Source organism: Salvia splendens, chromosome 10 (assembly GCF_004379255.2).
Source record: "Salvia splendens isolate huo1 chromosome 10, SspV2, whole genome shotgun sequence".
Classification (NCBI taxonomy): Eukaryota; Viridiplantae; Streptophyta; class Magnoliopsida; order Lamiales; family Lamiaceae; genus Salvia; species Salvia splendens.
Genome location: NC_056041.1, coordinates 8263617 through 8284574, shown reverse-complemented (window position 1 = coordinate 8284574; position 20958 = coordinate 8263617). Strand labels below are relative to the sequence as shown.

General features: G+C 36.5%; 2 protein-coding genes and 1 non-coding gene across 7 annotated transcripts; 1 reads left to right on the top strand and 2 right to left on the bottom strand.

Annotated features, from left to right (window-relative positions):
- Nucleotides 1–5684: 5684 nt before the first annotated feature.
- Nucleotides 5685–16602, bottom strand: LOC121752262 (NAP1-related protein 1-like). Of its 5 annotated transcripts, XM_042147243.1 has the most exons (11): nucleotides 16131–16596; nucleotides 15668–15769; nucleotides 9328–9459; nucleotides 9127–9177; nucleotides 8959–9030; nucleotides 8748–8861; nucleotides 8599–8663; nucleotides 7525–7585; nucleotides 7365–7424; nucleotides 7209–7250; nucleotides 5685–6682 (listed from the first exon to the last, which is right to left on the bottom strand). In XM_042147243.1, exons 4-11 carry the CDS (start codon nucleotides 9172–9174, stop codon nucleotides 6620–6622), a joined length of 525 nt encoding a protein of 174 aa, XP_042003177.1. In that variant the 5' UTR covers nucleotides 9175–9177; nucleotides 9328–9459; nucleotides 15668–15769; nucleotides 16131–16596; the 3' UTR covers nucleotides 5685–6619. The 5 variants fall into 5 exon arrangements, with proteins under 5 accessions (XP_042003177.1, XP_042003179.1, XP_042003180.1 ...); XM_042147245.1 differs by lacking the exon at nucleotides 15668–15769 and having other exon boundaries at nucleotides 7365–7421; nucleotides 16131–16602; XM_042147246.1 differs by lacking the exon at nucleotides 15668–15769 and having other exon boundaries at nucleotides 8986–9030; nucleotides 16131–16597.
- LOC121752568 (protein PHYTOCHROME KINASE SUBSTRATE 3-like) lies at nucleotides 16135–20591 on the bottom strand. Its single transcript, XM_042147695.1, has 2 exons — nucleotides 19524–20591; nucleotides 16135–16278 (listed from the first exon to the last, which is right to left on the bottom strand). Exons 1-2 carry the CDS (start codon nucleotides 20589–20591, stop codon nucleotides 16135–16137), a joined length of 1212 nt encoding a protein of 403 aa, XP_042003629.1.
- TRNAL-AAG lies at nucleotides 18204–18284 on the top strand. Its single transcript has one exon. It is a non-coding gene; the product is annotated as a tRNA-Leu (tRNA).
- Nucleotides 20592–20958: the final 367 nt, after the last annotated feature.

Genomic DNA, 20958 nt, shown 5'->3' with positions numbered 1-20958 from the left:
TTGACGTGAAATTAATGTTTAGTAAAGTATTGCTATTTTAACTTAAATATTGGAGTAATGGTAGATTTGAAATTTCGAAAATGTTAAGTTAGTGTATTTAATTGTTCAAGTAGCATATGTACACATGTATAGTAAAACCATATTATTAAAGAAAATGGTTGTGAGTTTAGGATTGGATCAATGAAAATGATGTGTGAAAAACGAAGATGACAGCTGAAATTGGTGATGGGGTATTATTGAATGTGTTGCGTCAACTGCATTATTCAAGGTTCGCACAAACGCCGACACATTATATATCTCCGTAGACTACATTAACCAAATGGGATTATTTTTTTTATTTTTTTTTATTATTAGAATACATTTGATTAAGTCATTTAGATATCCTTCGAATATTAATGGTCAGATTCTACGTATAGATTAATGAGATATTGGAAAAAGGATCCTTATATAAGGATTGATGTAATTCCAACGTGCGTTGGAAATAAAGGTGAATCACGAAGCACATTTTAACTTTATTAGTAGTATTTTTATTTATTTATTTATAGTCTAATATTCGTTTTTCCAAAGGGACGAGTATTACTATTAAGAGTGCTAGAAGAAAGAGATGCTCCGGGGGAAGAGAACCTCAATATCGATGGATTAATTTTGTTAGAGGTAAACGGGAAGCAAAATTCGATATGGATATAATATCGAAAAAATGAAGCTTTTTATATTTTGCAAAGAAGAAACACGCCAATGTTGATGTCATGTTAAAGGTGAAGACACTTTCAAGTTTCAACTCCGGTATTTTAAACACACCAATTTTAATGGCGTGTTTGTATACGCCATTCTTATTAGTGTGTCATTAAAGAATAAAATCGGCTTTCTTCTTCGTATTCTGCATTTCAAACACCCTCGTTCCTTCTTTTATATTACAAAATGTACATAGATATTATTGGGTTTTGGTCAATTAAGCATATGTGAGGTAATTTTTATTGGTTATGACACAATCTTTACAAATTATGTGTATTGTGATGAATGTTTGGTTGTTTTGTTTTTGAATACGTTGAAATTTTGGGTAATTATAGATCTGGGATTTATAAATTAATTAGATAAGAAAAGAACCACGAAAAGATAATTTTATAATTGTTTATTTTATAACGCGGTGTATGTGAATTTATATTGGGGTGTTAAAATAGTTTTGGGAAAGTTATATTGCATACAATCCATCTTTTCCAAATTGATTTATTAAAAGGTGAACTACTCTAATAGTCTATGATCTTGTCGAAAAATGCATAAATAGTCCTTAAATTTTTTTTCGACAAGATCAGATACTACTATGGTAGTTCACTCTTTATTAAATTGAGAAAAGTGTTTCCTATGATAAGCCCGTGGCTTTGATTTGTGAAAGGACTAGTAAAAGTATGTATGAGCATACAATTACAATTATATGAAAACGTACTGTATAGATTTATATGCACTCGATTTGAAGAAGTATGCATGGCCTTTATGTTTAGTGAATGAATTAATATATGCCAATTGAATTGTTCGTTAAGTGGAAAACCATGATTTCGAAAATCTACAGCTTCAAATGGAACTAATGAGATTCAAATCCAATATGCATGACACTAATACACTAATCCAAACAAACCTAATAATTAAATTAATCATTGATAATTAATTTCAAATTCATATTCATATTCCGCACGCCCAACTTTTATAAAGACAAACTCAACCTACGAATTTCGAAAAAAATTATCCAGTCACACTTTTTATTTGCAATGCAACTTGCAATTTGTTCATCTCACCACTATGCCCCATCATTGTAATAAATATATTATATACATATCTTGCTGCCTATAGCTATATCAATCCCAGCATGTAATGTATCGACATGGAGTATAAAGTTTCTCTTTGTCGAACGTATAATTAAAAAGTAAAAAACAAGCAACCCTATTTAATTAAATGAAATTATTAGGTTATGGGCTTCGTTCAGCCGAAAATCTGGATTTAAATTATTTAATTTGATGACCTATATCTGGAATTAGTATAGTGAAGTTTTTTGGTTGTTGTTTTCTATCCAAAAATGTACTTGTATAATTATGTTTAGGGCAGGAAAATTAAGTATATATAGTTCTTTATGTTAATATAAATGTAAAATGTACTAACGATAAGTGGCCACTAAGGCTTTGTTTTTAAGTTGAACACACGCATATATACTCAAATTATTTTGCTTGACATTTGATCTTCTTCAGTAGATATAATTAAATTAAATATGATCCAATTCTACTTTAAGTAACTTCTGTGTAATTTGGAAGATCATCAACGAAATAATTAATTTGCACATGTACGTAATTTATTTACTTTTACTTTTTATATGAAAAAAGACATTAAATTATACAATTTGATTTGCTGAGAAATGCGAAACAAATGAATAATGATTTGGAAAAAATAAGACCTTTTTATCTTGTTATTTCATAAGCTAGTACCAATATTGTTTAGACAAAGATGATAATCCATTATCTATATTTGAACCTTTACAACCAGAGATTCTATCAAAAGGTGTATCACATAATAAGATGATTAATAAATGTGTTAAGTTTGAAATTAATATATTTGGTGCGACTCGACTTAGTTATACTAGTACTTGTTATAAAAACATAGTTTTAAAAGAGTGTCAATTTATTTAGCTTTTAAAACATAGCTTTATTGTTTAAAATGTGCATGTGCTTGAAAATTAATGGACCGAAAAATCTAGGAATCCGACGCAATAAAAGGATGGTCCAATTACCTAATTAATTGACATATTCACACAACTAAAGTTTACCATTTTTCTTATTCAATCATCAGTTTCAAACTATATATATCATAGTATTAAATGAAATGGTTTGTTTTTAGTTAGAGTCAAGATCCATCAAATTATATATTTTTACTTTAAAATCGAAGCTCAATTTGCATCACAACAAGATTCGCCAATATTATCATTTTTTCACCACAACAACCCAATCATGAAATGAGGCTGTAAATGTGTATTTTATAGAAACTGTCTCTGAAGTGTTGTACAAATAAATAGTGTAACATCTAAATTCCAGCCTTGAAAAATTAAAAGAAATTAACTATGGCTATTCATTCATTCATAAAAGCCATGTCGGTATTTATTGCTACCAATCGAAAAAAAATTAATCGAAGCAATAATACATCATTGACAGCACCATATACGACTACGACAACTCATGATGAAACACACACCTACAATTCAAGTCTAATAATTAACAGTGTTGGTGATTTTTTTTTACCGAAATTTAGTATTTTTCATGTGTATAGATAGTGACCCATGTATTTGTATAGGTATAATGAACAGACTTTAAATGGAATTATGAAATGCGAATGAAATTACATTGAAGAATAAATCAGTAAAATTGGGCCTTAAGTTTCTAATTTGACTTTTATATTATTATAGAAACTTTATCCAATAACATTAGTATTTGAAAATTGGCATACTATATATCGATCGTATAAAAAATGTCATAGTACCCCAAATTTGGAACAATAAATCAAAATACTGTTTTATATCGGAAATATCGTTTCATATAAAATATATAGAAAATGTCATTTTCGAATATTAAGATAACACCCAAATGAATAAAAGTATAAAACTCCAATACCTTAATAATTGAAAAATAATACTAATGTCCCAATAAATATAAGAAACTTGCATCCTGCTGGCAAATCCATAAATAAATTAAATTAACTTGAAATCTGCAAATATTTGAATTAGTTTAATTACAACTAACGAATATTTAAGTTGAGATAAATACAAACTAATTTAATCTTAATTATCAAAGTAGATATAGTCGATAAAGAGAATTAAGCGGGAAATAAAATTTGAGTATCTTTATGACTTATGTTTGCATAAGCAAGAGACACAAACATAATCAACATAAATAATAAATAAATTTAATAAAGTAAAGAAACAATGACTGTATTGAAATCTTATCTTAGGGTATCAAATTAGTCAGACCAATTGAACCATAAAACAATAGCTTCATCAATTTACTTATCAGTACGATTTTTAAAACATTTCCAAAGTAATGAGTATATTTCTGCTATCAAAAACACCATTTATGATCAATATCCACATATGGGTAATTCTTTACATATGTTTAGAAATAACAATAAAAAGGGGTCGAATCTTACTTGGTCGTAATTCCATCAAACCTTAAACTCTGGGCCCAACCTAGATCAGAAAATTGGGCTATCTCGTGCTTATTCTTTCCAATTCTGTAATTCTGTTTGTTGTTTGACAGAATTTACCATAAAAAGTTTTAATTCCTGATTTTTGAATTTCTCTATTTGTTAGATTTTTTTATCTAATGAGGAATATAATAAAAATCCTTAAGACAAGAACATTCCCGTCACATGCAGATAAAAATTTCACATTCTACATTACCCTCAAGTTTAAAGAAATTTTAAACTACTTTTCATAAACACCACATATAAAAAAAAGCATAAACAATAAATCACCCTCACAATCTCCTCGTATGATCAAATATCATTTTCACATCTCCACATGAAATATCGTTTTCACATCTCCACATTATCTCAACTTTTCAATGTGTGTCATAAACACCACATATAAAAAAAATTGGAATTGAAATACTACTAACTAATTATATATAGTTGGCAATGTTGAAATAAGAAAATAGTGGAAGTAAAAATGAGACAAAATAATATAGAAATATAAATGATGTTGGAAGAGCATATAACACATGATAAGTTGTTTGTCTAATCAACCAACCAAGGCTAAGCAGTGAGGAAATCGAAGGTGGGTGTTGCCATGTGATTGGCTTTGTGGACCAGTTCCTTTTGCTTCTCCTTTTCGGACCACTTCCCCTCACATTTATTTTACTTTCATTTCTCTCTCCATTCCTTTTTCATTCCATCTATTTTTGTTTCTTGATTTTGAGTGAGGGCTCTCAATTTAGTAAAATACTCTACTAGTTTGTACAAAGAGATTTCCCAAGTAGAATAAACGCATAAAAGTGTAATGTAAACGTGTGTGTAGTTGTGATGTAAAAGTGTGTGGTTGGACCATCCAAATTTTGAAATAGACAAATGTAATTCGGCATTTTGAAAAATGAAAATACACAAACCACTTAATGAAATTAGACAAAGAGAGTTAGATATAGTACTAATTGAATTAGCATGAGCTAATTAAGTAGGTAGATTATATCGATTAGATGTGGATTATGGGATATATATGAACCATGTATTATGTATAGAGTGAAACATAAACAGTTGGGTGAAGATGTGAAAAGGGAGACAGTTGGAATATATCTTTGGGCGTTGAGTGGAAGAGAAAAAGAGCTGACGCCATCTCAACTATACAATACAACTGTTGCCTCCACACACACAAAGACATACATACATGTATTGTGTAGAGAGACATGAAGCATCAATAATTTGAAGTCACATCCATCAATTAACTGAATTAGCTCCACAAACAGTACAAGGCACCCAAATAATTGTCTACTTTAGCCTCTGTTTTGGAAGTACGACGTCGCTTCATGTCCATTTTACGTCGGTGTGGGTGTGCCCATTATTTTGTATTGATTTCCCAATCCAACAGAATATAACTCCAATACAGTTTCAGGCTGGCCTCACAGTCCTCATTGCTAAGTAGGAGAGATAGAGATGACAAAATATGATATAAAAAGATATAACAAATCTCACGTCATTTTATGTTCGATAACTCCAAGATAACAATACAAGGGTTATCTACCTTAACAAACAGACCCTTAATAGATTCTCAGTATTTTTAATTAATCATAGGCAGACATAAGGGCTGGGGCTTAAGGGTATACAACCAGTCACCTTCCATTATATTTGGCAGCTTTGAATTCCAAGAAAAACCTCATTCCAAAAGGGCTTGGGTTGTAACGGATGATTGGAGCATTGTGCCATGGAACACGATGATTGGGAACTTGACTTGGAATGGGCTTGCAATGGATGCTTTAAAGAGATGCAAGCTCATGGTGAAGTTCCTAATTCCATAACTCTGAACAATTGCTCCCTGCTTGTGGGAGAAGGCGCTCTAGATTGTACGAATTGCACACTAGATATGTCCGTTTCGGGCCAGTGTTTGAGCTGTCTCCAATGCTTTGACTGACATGTATGCCAAGTGTGGTCAGCTCAATCTTGCTTTAACATATCGCCCAGGGGTGAGATGTCTTACATAGCAGGGCTGTCGGCCTGCAGCCTAGTGTGGGGAAGGGGAGGGAACTTTTGATGATATGTTGGCTCAAGGTGTGGTACCTCGGATAAAATATTTGCAGATATCACACATATAACAGAGCTTTTAACTATTGACACAAAAAAACCCTAAAAAATTGGATATCTTGGGAGAAAAATATAATCCATCTCATCACTAGATAAGAGGATGAACGCATGGCATGGAGACGGGTTATATCAGTAGATAGCACGAGTTAGAAGTGTGAATACCCGACACACGACTTCAAGCAGAGACAATTAGGTTCAAAACCTCTCTTGCAGAAACCTATAAACGAATTTACCGACACTCGATAGTTAATGAAAACCAGTAAACTGAACTTTCTGGAGACGCCTTAGTAGCCTATCTTTTTTAACCTTCATTTTCGTCATCATCTTGGTCATCATCATCTTCAGAGCCATCACTTTCCTTGTCCTGCACAGATGTTAACATGACTAACTTGTCCGGAACGATTAGCTGATTTTTTCAGCAATGTGTGATGACATGCTTAAATAATTTTCATAAATAGTTGAAGTCTAATTTGAGAAGGGATAAAGAAATCCCACGCCTGATATAGAATCTAATGAAAATAAAGCAGCCACAGAAAATAGCCAATCCACCATGTAAAGTTGGAGACTCAATAAAATCAATAGCATTCTGGGCATCTGGCCTTTGGATCATTTAACCAATTGTAGAAGTTATAACGGCTGAACCTAAAGCAAGTCATTTAAGAAAATTACTTTGAGTGCAGGCGAAAGCTTTGCATTTTAGGACACAGTACACACAGGACTCAGCACTACAAGGCCCGTATTATCAGGAGACTAACCTTCTACTGACAAGACAATATTTAGTTTCGTGTATATCTTTCACTACATAAAATTTATCTTTCTTAACTATGTGAATAGATTTGGGGGAAATGACTTACTCCAGAAGAGGCAAGTTGTATAGGGTATTTTCTTACCTCATCATCATCCATTTCAGATCCCTCTTCATCAGCAGCCTCCTAAATAAAGATCATATAGGAAAAAGTGAAGAGTTAGAAAGGTGGACTAGAAGTATTTGGAAGATGGATGAGTTTGTAAAACCTAAAAAGAAGAAATCAGGGAGCAATGAATACGTTGTTAAAATATGTAAGGGGATTGGGCCATAGATCATCCTTGATAATTTCAGCAACCTGCTGTACGAGGCAAGACACAAAATACATAAAAATGTATTCTTAGTTTAAAAAGGTATGTAAATAGCTTAGGCTCATTCAACAATATGCTTGAGAAGTTAACCTCATCATGTATCTCTTCCAAATTACTACTATGCTGGATGTTGTTGAACCAGGAAAAGAAGCTGCAATTTCACAGTATATTTAATGTAAGAAATAAATGACACAGTGAAAAACTGAGGACAATCACACAATTTTTAAAAATAAGCTGTATTTTACAGTGTATTTATTTTATTTATTATTATTATTTTAGAGGATCGTCAATGGTTCCCCATCTACCCCCATGTTGAGTTCGAGAAATGGCAAGTAAACTAGCCCCCCCAGATGGGTACAGGCCCGTAAACTGCCAAGCCAGCAAGGAAACTAAACTGCCAAGCCAGCAAGGAAACTAAACTGCCAAGCCAACAAGGAAACTAGCCACCCCCGGATGGGTACATGCCCATAACCTTGTTAGGCCCACATAGGAAATTAATCCCAGATTGCGCCTCCCAGGGGTCGAACTCGTGACCTCCAGGATGGACGCGGTATCCAGCGCCCTTTGCCACTAGGCCAAGGGGCTTGGATTATTTTACAGTGTATTTAAAGTACTAAATAATTGTTACAGTGAAAAAAGGGGACACTCATTCAGTACAATCACACAATTTTAATTTTCACTGTCTCCCACAGAACTAATGCTGATATACTTTTTTCTTTTGCCTCTTTCCACATTTTCCTATCTCGTCCTTCTTTCTTCTCTATATATCATCTCTTTCCACATTTTCCATCTCTTGATCACCAATGGTGATCAAGAGAGGACTGATTGTTTAAAATATGAGGGGTTCCTGCTACTATCACAAGGGAATACCAGGTTGATGGTAAATACCGAGGACAGTGTTTACTCTACAGGCTTATGTTTTTCATGCTTATAAAAAAGCCAAAAGGGTCCATATGAAGCTACAAGAATATGGTATTATAACTTTCTTATACAAAGACTTAGAAGTTATACCAGTATCTATCTCAAACAATCCATTTTTTTTAAGTTATATAGGAATCATATGAAGTGAATAATACTTTAGATGAGCATATGACAATTTCTACCAGCTCCCATAAGCATTGTAGAAAAAATGAATAATAGAAGAGGAAAATAGAAGGTACCAACCTCTCCTCAGCTTTAGGCCGCTTGTTTCCTTTCTTCTCTTCAGCAGCAACACCAATAGGAATGCCCTTCAAATGCCAGAGTTTCACAATGAAGTTAATCTGTATGCAAAGAAGAGGGGCATAATATTCAAACTATTAATGGAATCTTACCATGCCTTCTTTCCATGTTATTGCTTTTGCTGAGATTTCGGTTGTTCCTTCCTCAAAGAACGTAAAGGTCTTTGTGAGCATAGCATCTTCAGAGTAAGGATTGGACTCGAAGTGCTGACATAAAAAAAAAACAAGGGATTGACCAACGAATTTATATAAATCATACTTTTCAACATCAGATCATCCAGATCTGGCAAAGATGAAAACACACAAATGTAATGGAGTAACCAGATTTCACATCTTTGCAATCCTCAACTTCAAGCTTACTCAAATACTTGAATATCTGGCACAAGAAAAAAGGAAATAACTTAAATTGATCATACAAAAAAAATGATTAAATGTAGTCCATTCTTAATAAATGAATGAAAAATATGAAAACCTTTTGGTCCTCATCAGTCAAAAGTTCACTAAGTGCAGGATGACTCATAAACTGCAAAAGAAAAGGGAATGTTAGTAAGAAAAGAACAAATTTCAAGCAATGGAAGGATTTGCAAGCTTAGAAGCCACACTTAATTAATCCATTAAATATGATAAACCACGCCACACTTAATTAATCCATTAAATATGATAAACCACTCACAGCAGTCAACCAGAAATTAGGAATGGATTTAATGATTTCATTTCGCTATATCATAGACAAGCTTCCGTATTTCGTTGTACTTCTGTTCAAGTTCCAAGACCTTTTCACTTGCTTCTTCATTGACCTGATCACCTGAAAGCATATAGAAAACAGAAAATCATGTTATTGTATCCCTTTGGGCTGTATCTCCGTCCACAGCAGATCAACAAGTTCAAGTGAATGAATATGAAATAAAATGAAAGAACGAATTCAGTAATCCCAAGAAAAATATTTCATGCACCACATCAAAATAAATGGGATAAAGGTACAAACATTACCATCTTCAATTCATACGAAAAAAAGTAGCTTTGCAGCTGCTGACAAGAACGAGCATAATCCGCATACACAAGAAAATTCTATATTCTTGAACCAGGATTTAAAACAGGTTTTAGATAGTCAAAAGTACAACTGAAAAGTGAGTCAAACACAAGGAATCTCCCGTAAACCTAATATCATATCAAGATCATCATAAATAAAGGCTCTAGGTACATGGCCTCTCAATTATTCAATAGGTGACATTCTAAAAAACTGAAACTAGAACCCTCACTGTTATGAAAGTATGCAAAAGTTCGATGATGACAACCATGCGAAAAAAGAACACTAGAGTTTTACGTGGTTCGATCGTAAGATCTACGTCCACGGCCAAAGGCAATATGATTCAGTATATTGAGAAATATGCAGAGATTTACAATCACTCAAGAACTCTCTCCAAGAACTCAACACCTCTAATCTAATTCTAAACCAAGAACTAATCAAGTGATAGTTTGGAGACTCTTTTCTTGAATATCGAAGTAGCTGATTAACTATTTCAGATGCAGCCTTCGTCTGCTTTATATCAGTCCCTTCATCCTCCAACGGCTCTCTTGAGATGTTAGTTATCAAATCAGTTATAACTGTTCCAACGGCTACTTCCCGTTTCTTGGTTTGCATCAACATGCCGAAGTGCTGCATGATGCCGAAGTGCTGCATGATGCCGAAGTGCTGCATGATGCCGAGCTCAATGAAATGCCGAGCTCAATGAAATGCCGAGCTCACCGAGCTCAATAAAACACCGAGCTCACCGAGCTCAATAAAACGCCGAGCTCAATAAAACGCCGTGCTCAATAATATGCCGAGCTCAATAATATCTTGAACGAGCTCAACCTCTAACAAATCTGCAGCTGTTGAGAATGACATTGATTTTTAGCTTGCTGCATCCAACGGTGATTGTGAGATTATACTCCAACAAACTCCACCTTAATCTCAGAATCAATAATGAATCATAATCCTCTGACAAAACCTCAAACTCATCACTCCACAAGTCCCACCAGCCCCAAGCAGTATTTAAACTTCATGGCTGGCAACGGCTTTGTCAACATATCAGCCGCATTATGCTCAGTAGATATTTTCACCATCTTGACTTCACCTCTCTGTATTTCATCCCTTATGAAGTGCATCCGCACATCTATGTGCTTACTTCTTTCGTGAAACACCTGGTGTTTGGCAAGGCATAAGGCGCTGCTGCTGTCACAGTTTATCTCCACTGTGTCTTGCTTCTCCCCAAAATCTTCTAGGATTCCCTTCAGCCATATTGCTTCTTTCACAGCCTCTGTCATTGCCATGTACTCAGCTTCCGTAGTAGATAAAGCAACCACATGTTGTAATCCAGATTTCCAGCTTATAGCAGTGCCATTTAGGGTGAACACATATCCAGTTTGAGATCTCCTATTATCTCTATTTGATGCATAATCAGAATCGCAAAACCCCACCAGTGCTCCACCTTGATCCTTACAATCTGCCTTGTACAACAGACCATAATCTGAAGCACCCTTCAAGTATCTGAGCAACCACTTCAATGCTATCCAATGCTCTCTCCCATGGTCTGACATAAATCGGCTAGTAACACTTATAGCCTGAGCCAAATCTGGTCTTGTGCATAGCATTGTGTACATTATGCTTCCTATGATGTTTGCATAAGGTATCTTGCTCAGCTCTCTCCTCTCTGAGTCATTCTTTGGTTTCTGATCCATGCTCAACTTAAAGTGAGCAGCCAATGGTGTAGAGACAGGTTTGAAGTCATCAGCCTGAAATTTCTTCAAAACTCTCTGGATGTAATTCCTCTGCAACAACCTGAGCTCTCTCTTTGGCCTATCCCTCAGTATATCCATGCCAAGGATTCTCCTTGCATTTCCAAGATCCTTCATTTCAAACTTGGATTCCAGTTCAGCCTTGATTCTCTCAATCACTCCCAGATCTGCTCCTGCCACAAGCATATCATCAACATACAAAAGTAGAAAAGCAATTGGTACACCATTCCTTTCTCTGATGTAAACACAGCTATCATACTGCGATTTTCTGAAACCAATACTCATCATATGCTCATCAAACTTGAGATACCACTGCCTACTACTTTGCTTCAACCCATACAAACTTCTCTTGAGCAAACACACTTTGTCTTCATTCCCAGCCTCCATGAACCCCTCGGGTTGATGCATATATATTGTTTCTTCAAGTTCACCATGCAAGAAGGCTGTCTTGACATCGAGTTGGTGTAACTCCCAATCATACTTTGCAACAAGAGCAAGCAATATCCTGATGGAACTGTGTTTTACAACCGGAGAGAACACATCATTATAATCAATCCCCTCTTCTTGAGTGAATCCTCTAGCAACAAGCCGTGCCTTAAACCTGACACTTTCAACTTCACCAACTTCAATCTTCATCTTGAAGATCCATTTGCAGCTAATAAGCTTTTGGGTCCCTGGATTCTTCACCAAAATCCAAGTATGGTTTTTGAGTAGTGACTGGATCTCTTCTCTCATAGCTGCAAGCCATTTCTCCTTTTCCTTACTCGACATAGCTTCAGCATAGGTGGATGGCTCTAAGCACTCCAATACCTCAGCAACACAGAGAGCAAAAAAACTCATCTCATAATCACTGAACCTGGCTGGCTTTCTGATCTCTCTTCTGTTTCTGTCCCTGGCTATAATATGTGATCTCTGATCATCATCAATCTGATCTTGTTGCTGGGGTTGCTGTGGACTTGAAGCTTTATGGGAGCTTGAAGCTCCACCTCCATTCTGATCATCTGGATCACTAGGTGGTGGCTGGCCATGCTGAACTTCTTGATCAATAGATATTCTTTCACCCATCTGATCCTCAGTTTTCAAGAATGGCATATGATGCTCATGGAAGACCACATCTCGGCTCACAATTATCTTCTTGTTCCCCTCTTCAGTGCACCACAACCTGTACCCTTTTACTCCATGTTGGTAACCAACCATCACACATTTCTGAGCCCTTGCATCAAGCTTTCCCTGCTTGCAGTGGGCATATGCTCTACAACCGAACACCTTGAACTGATTGTACTCTCTATCTCCACCATACCATCTGACATCTGGGATTTCATTTCCTATAGCTGATGATGGAGAATTGTTAATTAGCACTGCAGCAGTACACACTGCCTCCCCCCAGAACATCTTTGGCAAGCCTGATGACAAAAGCATGCATCTGACTCTATCGAGGAGTGTTCGGTTCATTCTTTCAGCAACTCCGTTTTGTTGCGGATTGGCCGGGACTGTCCTATGCCTTTGTATCCCATTTGATTTGCAGAAAGACTCAAAATCTTCAGATAAGAACTCCAGCCCGTTATCAGTCCTCAAGCACTTGAGAGTGGTGGATTTCTTCAGCTTCATCTCTGTGCACCATTCTCTGAATTTTTCAAATGCTTGTGACTTCTGCTTTAGGATGTATATCCAGACTTTTCTGCTATAATCATCTATTATCGACATGAAATACCTGCCTCCTCCCATAGAAGCAGGCTGAGCTGGACCCCATAAATCACAATGCGCATAGTCAAGAGGTAATTTGGAGGTGTGTTTACCAGCCTTGTATGGTAGCTTCTTGCTCTTTCCCAGAGCACAGTGTTCACATTCCTTGAACCTCTGATCACTTCCAGCCGGAATGACCCCTTTCTTGATCAGTTCTCTCATCCCACTTTCTCCAAGATGGCCGAGCCTCTTGTGCCACAGACTCATATCAGAGTCCTCTGCAAGATTCACTGAAGCAACAACAGTTTCTGCTACTAGATAGTATAAACTGTTTCTTCTCTCAGCAATCAGCAAGATTTTTCCATTAAGTGAGACATTCATATAGCCTTTCTCAGAAGAAAACCTGAAACCTCTAGATTCAAGCATGCCAAGTGAAATCAAATTCCTCTTAATCTCAGGAATGTACCTGACTTGAGTAAGCAGTTTTGTTGATCCATCATGAGCTCTCAATCTGATATCTCCAATGCCTTTGATGTAGCACATCTGATCATTCCCCAACATTACTGACCCGGTTGCCTCAGAAAGGTTTTCAAACCAAGCTTTGTTGGAACAAATATGGAAGCTGCACCCGGAGTCCATTATCCAAGAACTCTCTATCCCACCACTCACCACATTCATGATCTGGGGTGGATCTGTGTCTTCTGCAAGATCAGCCTGATTTTGGGTAGCCTTTTCTTCGTTTTGCTTCCTTTTCCACGAGTAGCAATCCCTTTTGAGATGCCCAGGTTTCTTGCAGTAATGACAGCTTCGCTTCTCCTCATTCTGCTTCTGATACTTAGGCTTTTGATTCTGATTGAGTTTCTTTTTCTTGCCTTTGAAAGCCTTTACATTCAAGGCTTGACTGCCACTTCCTTCATTTGTCGTCGAAGAGTTCTTTTCCAGCTCCTTTGATCGAAGAGCACACTGAACTTCTTCATATGTGATGCCAGATTCTGCATTCCGGCCAAACAGCATTGCATCTTTAAGATGCTGGAATGTTTTGGGAAGAGCGTTCAAGAGCAAGATGGCCTTGTCTTCATTCTTCATGGGGCCATCTACATTCTCCAAATCATCCAGATTCTTGCTGAAATCATCAATCTGCTCTGCGAAGGGTCGGTCTTCAAGAATCTTGTATGAAAAGAGGCGCTGCTTCATGTATAGGCGATTAGCAAGCGACTTGGTCATGTACAGCGCTTCGAGCTTCGTCCATACCCCATGCGCTGTGGTTTCCTTCGCAACCTCGCGCAACACCTTGTCCGTGAGATTGAGAATAATGGCGCTATGGGCTTTCTTGGCAATCTCAGCCTTCTTCCTCACGCTCTTCTCATCGAGATCTTCTTTTTCTTTCCCCTTCGGATCAATTGGCTCGATTGCTTCATCGAGCCCTTGCTGGATCAACAGAGCCTTCATCTTGATCTGCCACAGACCAAAGTCATTCTTCCCCGAGAATTTCTCCGCTTCGAACCTCGTCGTCGCCATCGATATCAACTCCGATTGCGATTCCCACAGACGGCGCCACTTGTTATGAAAGTATGCAAAAGTTCGATGATGACAACCATGCGAAAAAAGAACACTAGAGTTTTACGTGGTTCGATCGTAAGATCTACGTCCACGGCCAAAGGCAATATGATTCAGTATATTGAGAAATATGCAGAGATTTACAATCACTCAAGAACTCTCTCCAAGAACTCAACACCTCTAATCTAATTCTAAACCAAGAACTAATCAAGTGATAGTTTGGAGACTCTTTTCTTGAATATCGAAGTAGCTGATTAACTATTTCAGATGCAGCCTTCGTCTGCTTTATATCAGTCCCTTCATCCTCCAACGGCTCTCTTGAGATGTTAGTTATCAAATCAGTTATAACTGTTCCAACGGCTACTTCCCGTTTCTTGGTTTGCATCAACATGCCGAAGTGCTGCATGATGCCGAAGTGCTGCATGATGCCGAAGTGCTGCATGATGCCGAGCTCAATGAAATGCCGAGCTCAATGAAATGCCGAGCTCACCGAGCTCAATAAAACACCGAGCTCACCGAGCTCAATAAAACGCCGAGCTCAATAAAACGCCGTGCTCAATAATATGCCGAGCTCAATAATATCTTGAACGAGCTCAACCTCTAACAAATCTGCAGCTGTTGAGAATGACATTGATTTTTAGCTTGCTGCATCCAACGGTGATTGTGAGATTATACTCCAACACTCACTTATCCTTTCAAGTTCGAGATATGTTCCATTTTCTTGCAGAAAACCAAAAGAGGAACATAATTGAAAGTCTCTCTTCACAACTTTTTCACTTGATAATCGGCTACGAATTACCAAAGATGAATGTAATTGTAAATAGAAGTTTTGGCTTTCTGAAGCATAATGCAGAAGGCACATGAAGATCTGTAATACTGGCGCTAGTACATCTTATGTGTGTTTAGTTTCTCTTGTTACTGGCCTATTTAATTCTACAGTATAGTTTCTCTTTAACCTCACTTTGGAATGATATGTTCTATTCTATGCACTACACCTTGCTCCAGGCTCCGAAGACCTTAATGCACCTTGCACGTTTAATAACCACGCCTCAAAAGCAAGTAACAAGCCAAAGTCGGAACAACTGAGTCACCAGCCTCTAGAATGCCAAATATATTAAAAAATCAATTACGAAACCAGCTTAAGAAGGATAATTTATCTGCAAAGTCATTTCCGGTTTCACAGAGCGATTTACGAATTTTTAAATTCACAAACAAAAGATGAAGACGTGTACGTATAATTAACATATAGACACACAGAATATCGCAATTCTCGTATGATTTAATAGATTCCAAGTGACCAACGATTCAAATCCCCCTAAAGCTAAAACATTTCAAATAACACAGCCATTGAAACATTTCAAATAACACACCGATTCATCACATAAAATCATAAATAAAAACAGATGCATTCACAAGAGGAGAATTGTACCTGAAATCAACATGAGAAATTAGACTCACCTTTTCAAGCTCGTCCTGAAATTCCTGAAGCTTTTCGATTGAGAGAACGAGCTCCGGAGTCAATCTGCTCGATTCCATTGTTCTCATCGTCGGCACCTCCCAGTTTTGGCTTCTTCCCCTTGTCCGCTCCCATTTTCTCTCTGAAGGCCTAAAAATTTACGGTTAAACAGTAAAAGATGAAATATAGGAGTGTGGCTGTATGGGTATAGGGTTTGCCAAATAGAATTATCATCAATTTTATAAAAGCCAAATTAAATCATCCCAATTGAATCTCATCATGTTACTACCATTTTGTTTGAATTGCATTTTATGCCCTTAATTTCTCATCATTGTCATGAATAGTACTAGCTAGGAGTATTATTTAAACTCAGAAAAATAACCATGTGTAGACGGGACTAAAATTCAGTGCATCTAGCCACTCGAAAATAACTCATCAGTATTTAGAAATGATTTTTGGTGGATTTCATAACTTATAATAGTACTATTTAATTGAACTAACTAATAAAGAAGCGCTAACAGTTTAATTGAGCTATTTTGAGTATTAGATTTATGCAAACAACCACAATATTACCGACACACTATCAAGAATTCTAGCCATTGAGATTTAGTTCTGACGTGGTCCTAGTTTTTAGTGTGTGTTTTTACTATATATATACCTTCACTATGAGATTGATGTTCCACCTAAAATTGGTCCCTTGAGAAACATTCCATTCCGGGACCTCCTCTTTGAGTTATTACTTTCTATATCCAAATAAAAAATAAGACCGTATATCTAAGTATCAATTTCAAATCTCCAAAATTCAATATTGATCGAGTTTGTTTCAAAAAGTTTTTACTATTTCGTGGTGTTTGGACTCTAAGACCAAAATTTACTTCTCAGTTGGTTTTGTGTATCACGAGTATGTTCACCATACAATAATAAGATCTTATCTAATTGGCCGGGGTTAGAGTTGTTAGAAACATGGGGAAATCTCGACTGTTTACAAACAATACCTCTTGCTATTAACACTCCTCATAAAGTCAATGACAACTACGACAATCAGAAGGCCAAAGGTAGTGGCATATGAAAAGCGAAAATTATGCATCAATCTCATCATCAACATGTCTCATAAACACGATGACAATTATGATAATCAAAAAAATCAAAGGCTTCATAAAAAACGAAAGGCCAACAATTTCTTTTAATAGCCCATTTCCAACTAGAGCATCAACAACAATAACAATTAGGTTTGGGTCCCTACAACAAATTAATTATTCCATAGATTTATCTTTATATAAAAAGTAAATGTATTGCTTACCATATTGTAAGATTAAAGCTAGCTATACAAATGTAAAAAGATAAATATGGATATTTTTTACAATATATAACTGTCGTTACTTTATGTACTAGTATATATTAATAATTATTTATATGCATTCCAATCTTTTTACGTATACTAGAACAATCATTTTAACAAGATTAATTTCTTGTAAATACGTACACTATCCATATTCAAATTTTGTTTTTTCTAATATAGTCATTTTCTTGATCAACAAATGCATTAACTTTCAATATTCTCTCCAAAATGCAATAGAATATCCGAAATTACCATTAGAAAGCTCTAAGTAATACTAATAGTACTATCTGTCTATAACATTTTGTGATCACAACTTTGAGATCAAATTTTTTTTCGATCACTAAATTAACCCATATAACATTAGAAAGAGTATGGTAGACAGAGTCGCATTCACGTATTGGTCATGCACAGTTTTCTTGTTCAATCAGCAAATGGTTTATAGTAGTAGTACTATAAAATACTCCCTCCGTCCCATGCTACTCGCACTTTTCATTTTAGGCCGTAAATTTGAGATTGATTTTTTTGTGTAATTTAAAAATAAATTTAGGTGTAATGAGACATTACTTAATAAAAGAGCTCTTAACTTAAACTAACATATTAATTAAATGCATTAATTCTAACTTAAATTATAAATAGTGTAAGGACTTTGTGACGAGCCGAAAAGCAAACGTGCGAGTAGCACGGGACGGAGGGAGTATATTATATATATATAAAATGTAATAAAACAAATATATCTGTTGAGATGGCCGAGTTGGTCTAAGGCGCCAGATTAAGGTTCTGGTCCGAAAGGGCGTGGGTTCAAATCCCACTCTCAACAATTGCTTTTAATTTTCTTTTTATGTTTTTACATATGAGTAATATTTCATTTTTAGTTTTCTTTTCTCTTTCTATTTTTACATATGATTAATATTTCATTTTTAGTTTTCTTTTCACTTTGCATATGACTAATATCAACAGTTTTATGTTCTATCACGGATTACTATAGACTAATCAATGTAACACAATCTACGAAAATAGAGATATTAAAATTAGAACAGAATTTAAAATTTGGAGAAGAATGAGTAAGCATTTATAAATACATAAAATCGATATTACATGATGGAAGTTAGAATTTATAAATGTTTATTCATCTTAGTTCGTTGTATAAATATCATTACATTAATAATTATGGATATATTTAGAACAGTAATCTTATTCTATGATGCTCAATTAAAAATCAATGGACAATTATAACGAAAAAAAAATTGAACAATTGAGTCACTTTTGAAAGAAAATAACATTGTTATAAATGTTGTCGACATTTGACTATTATATAGCTAGGGAATTAAAAATACTACTACTATGAATTAAAACCAATATCTACTGGCAACATCATTATATATGGTTCCCACATTCCATGTCAGTACAGTTACGGTATTCAATGATGCACACCAACTTTATCCACAACCCATGCAGTTGTAATTCTTCGGTTTTTCAGAACTACAAGAAATATGTGTAAATTCACAATATTAGTATTACTAATATTTAATACACGAATATGCTAAATAAGTATTTTCTCACTAAAGAATTAACTTTCTCCTCATGATAAATTATATAGTAGAGTATGATTCATGAATCATCTTATTATTGCTCCCATGTATTTTATTTTACCTAAATTCAAGTATTTTCTTGAACATGAATTTATCAATCTTAATAGGAGTATTAAACTAGGACCTTCAACTATTGAGACTTTTCAACAAGCAAATATTGGAATTGTTGGTTTCAAAATAAACAAAATTCTATTTATGGCACAAAAGCAAACATCTTTGGTGAGATCTCCACAGTATTGTAGTTATAACAGAAAAAAAAAACAGACAAAGCTCAAAGCATCAAATCAACGAACTCAGATTTGTTTTTTTATCAATTTCCTCGTACAAGAAACGCCCTCAACATATATACACATGAATCTTTTCAGGCCCAAAAAAACACACAAATTAATCAAATGAAACTCTCCAATAATGGCAATCACATACATACACACTGCACCGTTGATAATTAATTAATTAGGGTTTTTAACCTTAACACACACATTCTGATCAGCAACATCCACAGCCTCAATGCTCTTGCACCCGAGCAATCCCGCCGGCCTACTTTTCTGCACTTGACCAACAACCCTCGTCTTCACAACCTTGGCGCTGACGCTGTCGTCGTTGAACTCCGACAAGGCGGAGAAGTCCGCGGCGCTGGCCGTCACCACGCTCCACTGTATGCTGGCCTCGCTCGGCGCGTACAGCGACGTGGCTGGGCTCATCATACAGCTCGGCTCGTCGTCGTTGTCCGCACCTCGCATGAGCGGGTAGATGCTTCCAGAAACTTCCTCGATCTCGAATAAATCCGAGCTGGCCACGCTCGCCACGTCACCAACTTCGCTAGTGCTCCCGGTCGTTGAAGTCGGGAGATTTTTATTCCCCCCCTTCGGAATCGCGTCCCATGTCAGCATCGACAGCTTCCTCTCCATGTTTGTTGCTACTTCGCTTCCTTTTGCGTCCTTAATTTTCCTGGATCCGAATACCTCGATGGATTTCCGCGACTCTTCTATGTCTTGGATCATCTTGATTGGGTGATTTTGATGGCGATCTTTAATTTCGTCGATTTGGACGGATTTGTTGCCGAAGCAGGGGGTTCTGCAGCCGAATCCGGTGAAGATTCGGGATGAGGTTTTTTTATGCTTGGATGATTGGTTAGAAGGGAGGAGAGTGGTTTGGCTGTGGCAAGTGGTGGGGGCGGAGGATTCTGAGCAGAGGCTCGGGGTGGGAGGGCGGCGGGGGTGGGTTTTGGTGGCGGCGGTTTGGTACTCGAGCTTCATGTTGAAGTAGCGGTCGGCGCCGAAGACGCTGATCTCACCGGCGGCGTGTTTGGGGGTGAGGTGGGAGAAGGAGAAGGCGGAGTTGGGGTTGGGGTTGGGGTCGGAGGAGCGGGAGGAGAAGGAGTCGACGCGGGTGGGATTGGCCGCCTTGTGGGATAGTTTGATGGTCATGTCGGTGTGGTCTTGGGCGGAGACGCGGTGGACTAGGCTCTCTTTGCCTTTGTCGATGTAGGACGAGAACGAGGCGACGCGAAGGCTGCTGGCGTCTTGAGTCTCCATGGCAGGGACTGGATGAGAGAAATGGGGGAAGTGAATTGAAATTGAGGAAGTGGAGTGAAGTTAAATTGTGGAAGTTTTGGTTTGAGGTGTTTGATGAAAATGTGGGGTTTAAGTAGGCATGGGGAGGGGTAGATAACAGCAAGGCAGTGGATCCTACATTCATGCTTCTGAGTTTTGGCTACTTTACTTATTAATTCATTTTGTTTCTTATGATATTAGGGTTTAAAATTTTGATTTTATCATCTTGTAATATAGATATGTTTCATGTGAAGTTGTGAATTAGTGGTTGGTTGAGTTGAGCTACTAGCACTAGCAGTTTGAAAAACATTTACAACTAGTAATAGTAATTGATTATAGTAACACAGCG

Coding starts and splice junctions, on each gene's coding strand:
- LOC121752262 (XM_042147244.1), bottom strand. CDS start 9,174: ATGAGTCATCCTGCACTTAGTGAACTTTTGACTGATGAGGACCAAAAG. Junction 7,586..8,598: donor CGGCCTAAAGCTGAGGAGAG/GTTGGTACCTTC, acceptor GTGAAATTGCAG/CTTCTTTTCCTGGTTCAACA. Junction 6,683..7,208: donor CTGAAATGGATGATGATGAG/GTAAGAAAATAC, acceptor ACATCTGTGCAG/GACAAGGAAAGTGATGGCTC.
- LOC121752568 (XM_042147695.1), bottom strand. CDS start 20,591: ATGGAGACTCAAGACGCCAGCAGCCTTCGCGTCGCCTCGTTCTCGTCC. Junction 16,279..19,523: donor ATCAGAATGTGTGTGTTAAG/GTTAAAAACCCT, acceptor GTAAATTTTTAG/GCCTTCAGAGAGAAAATGGG.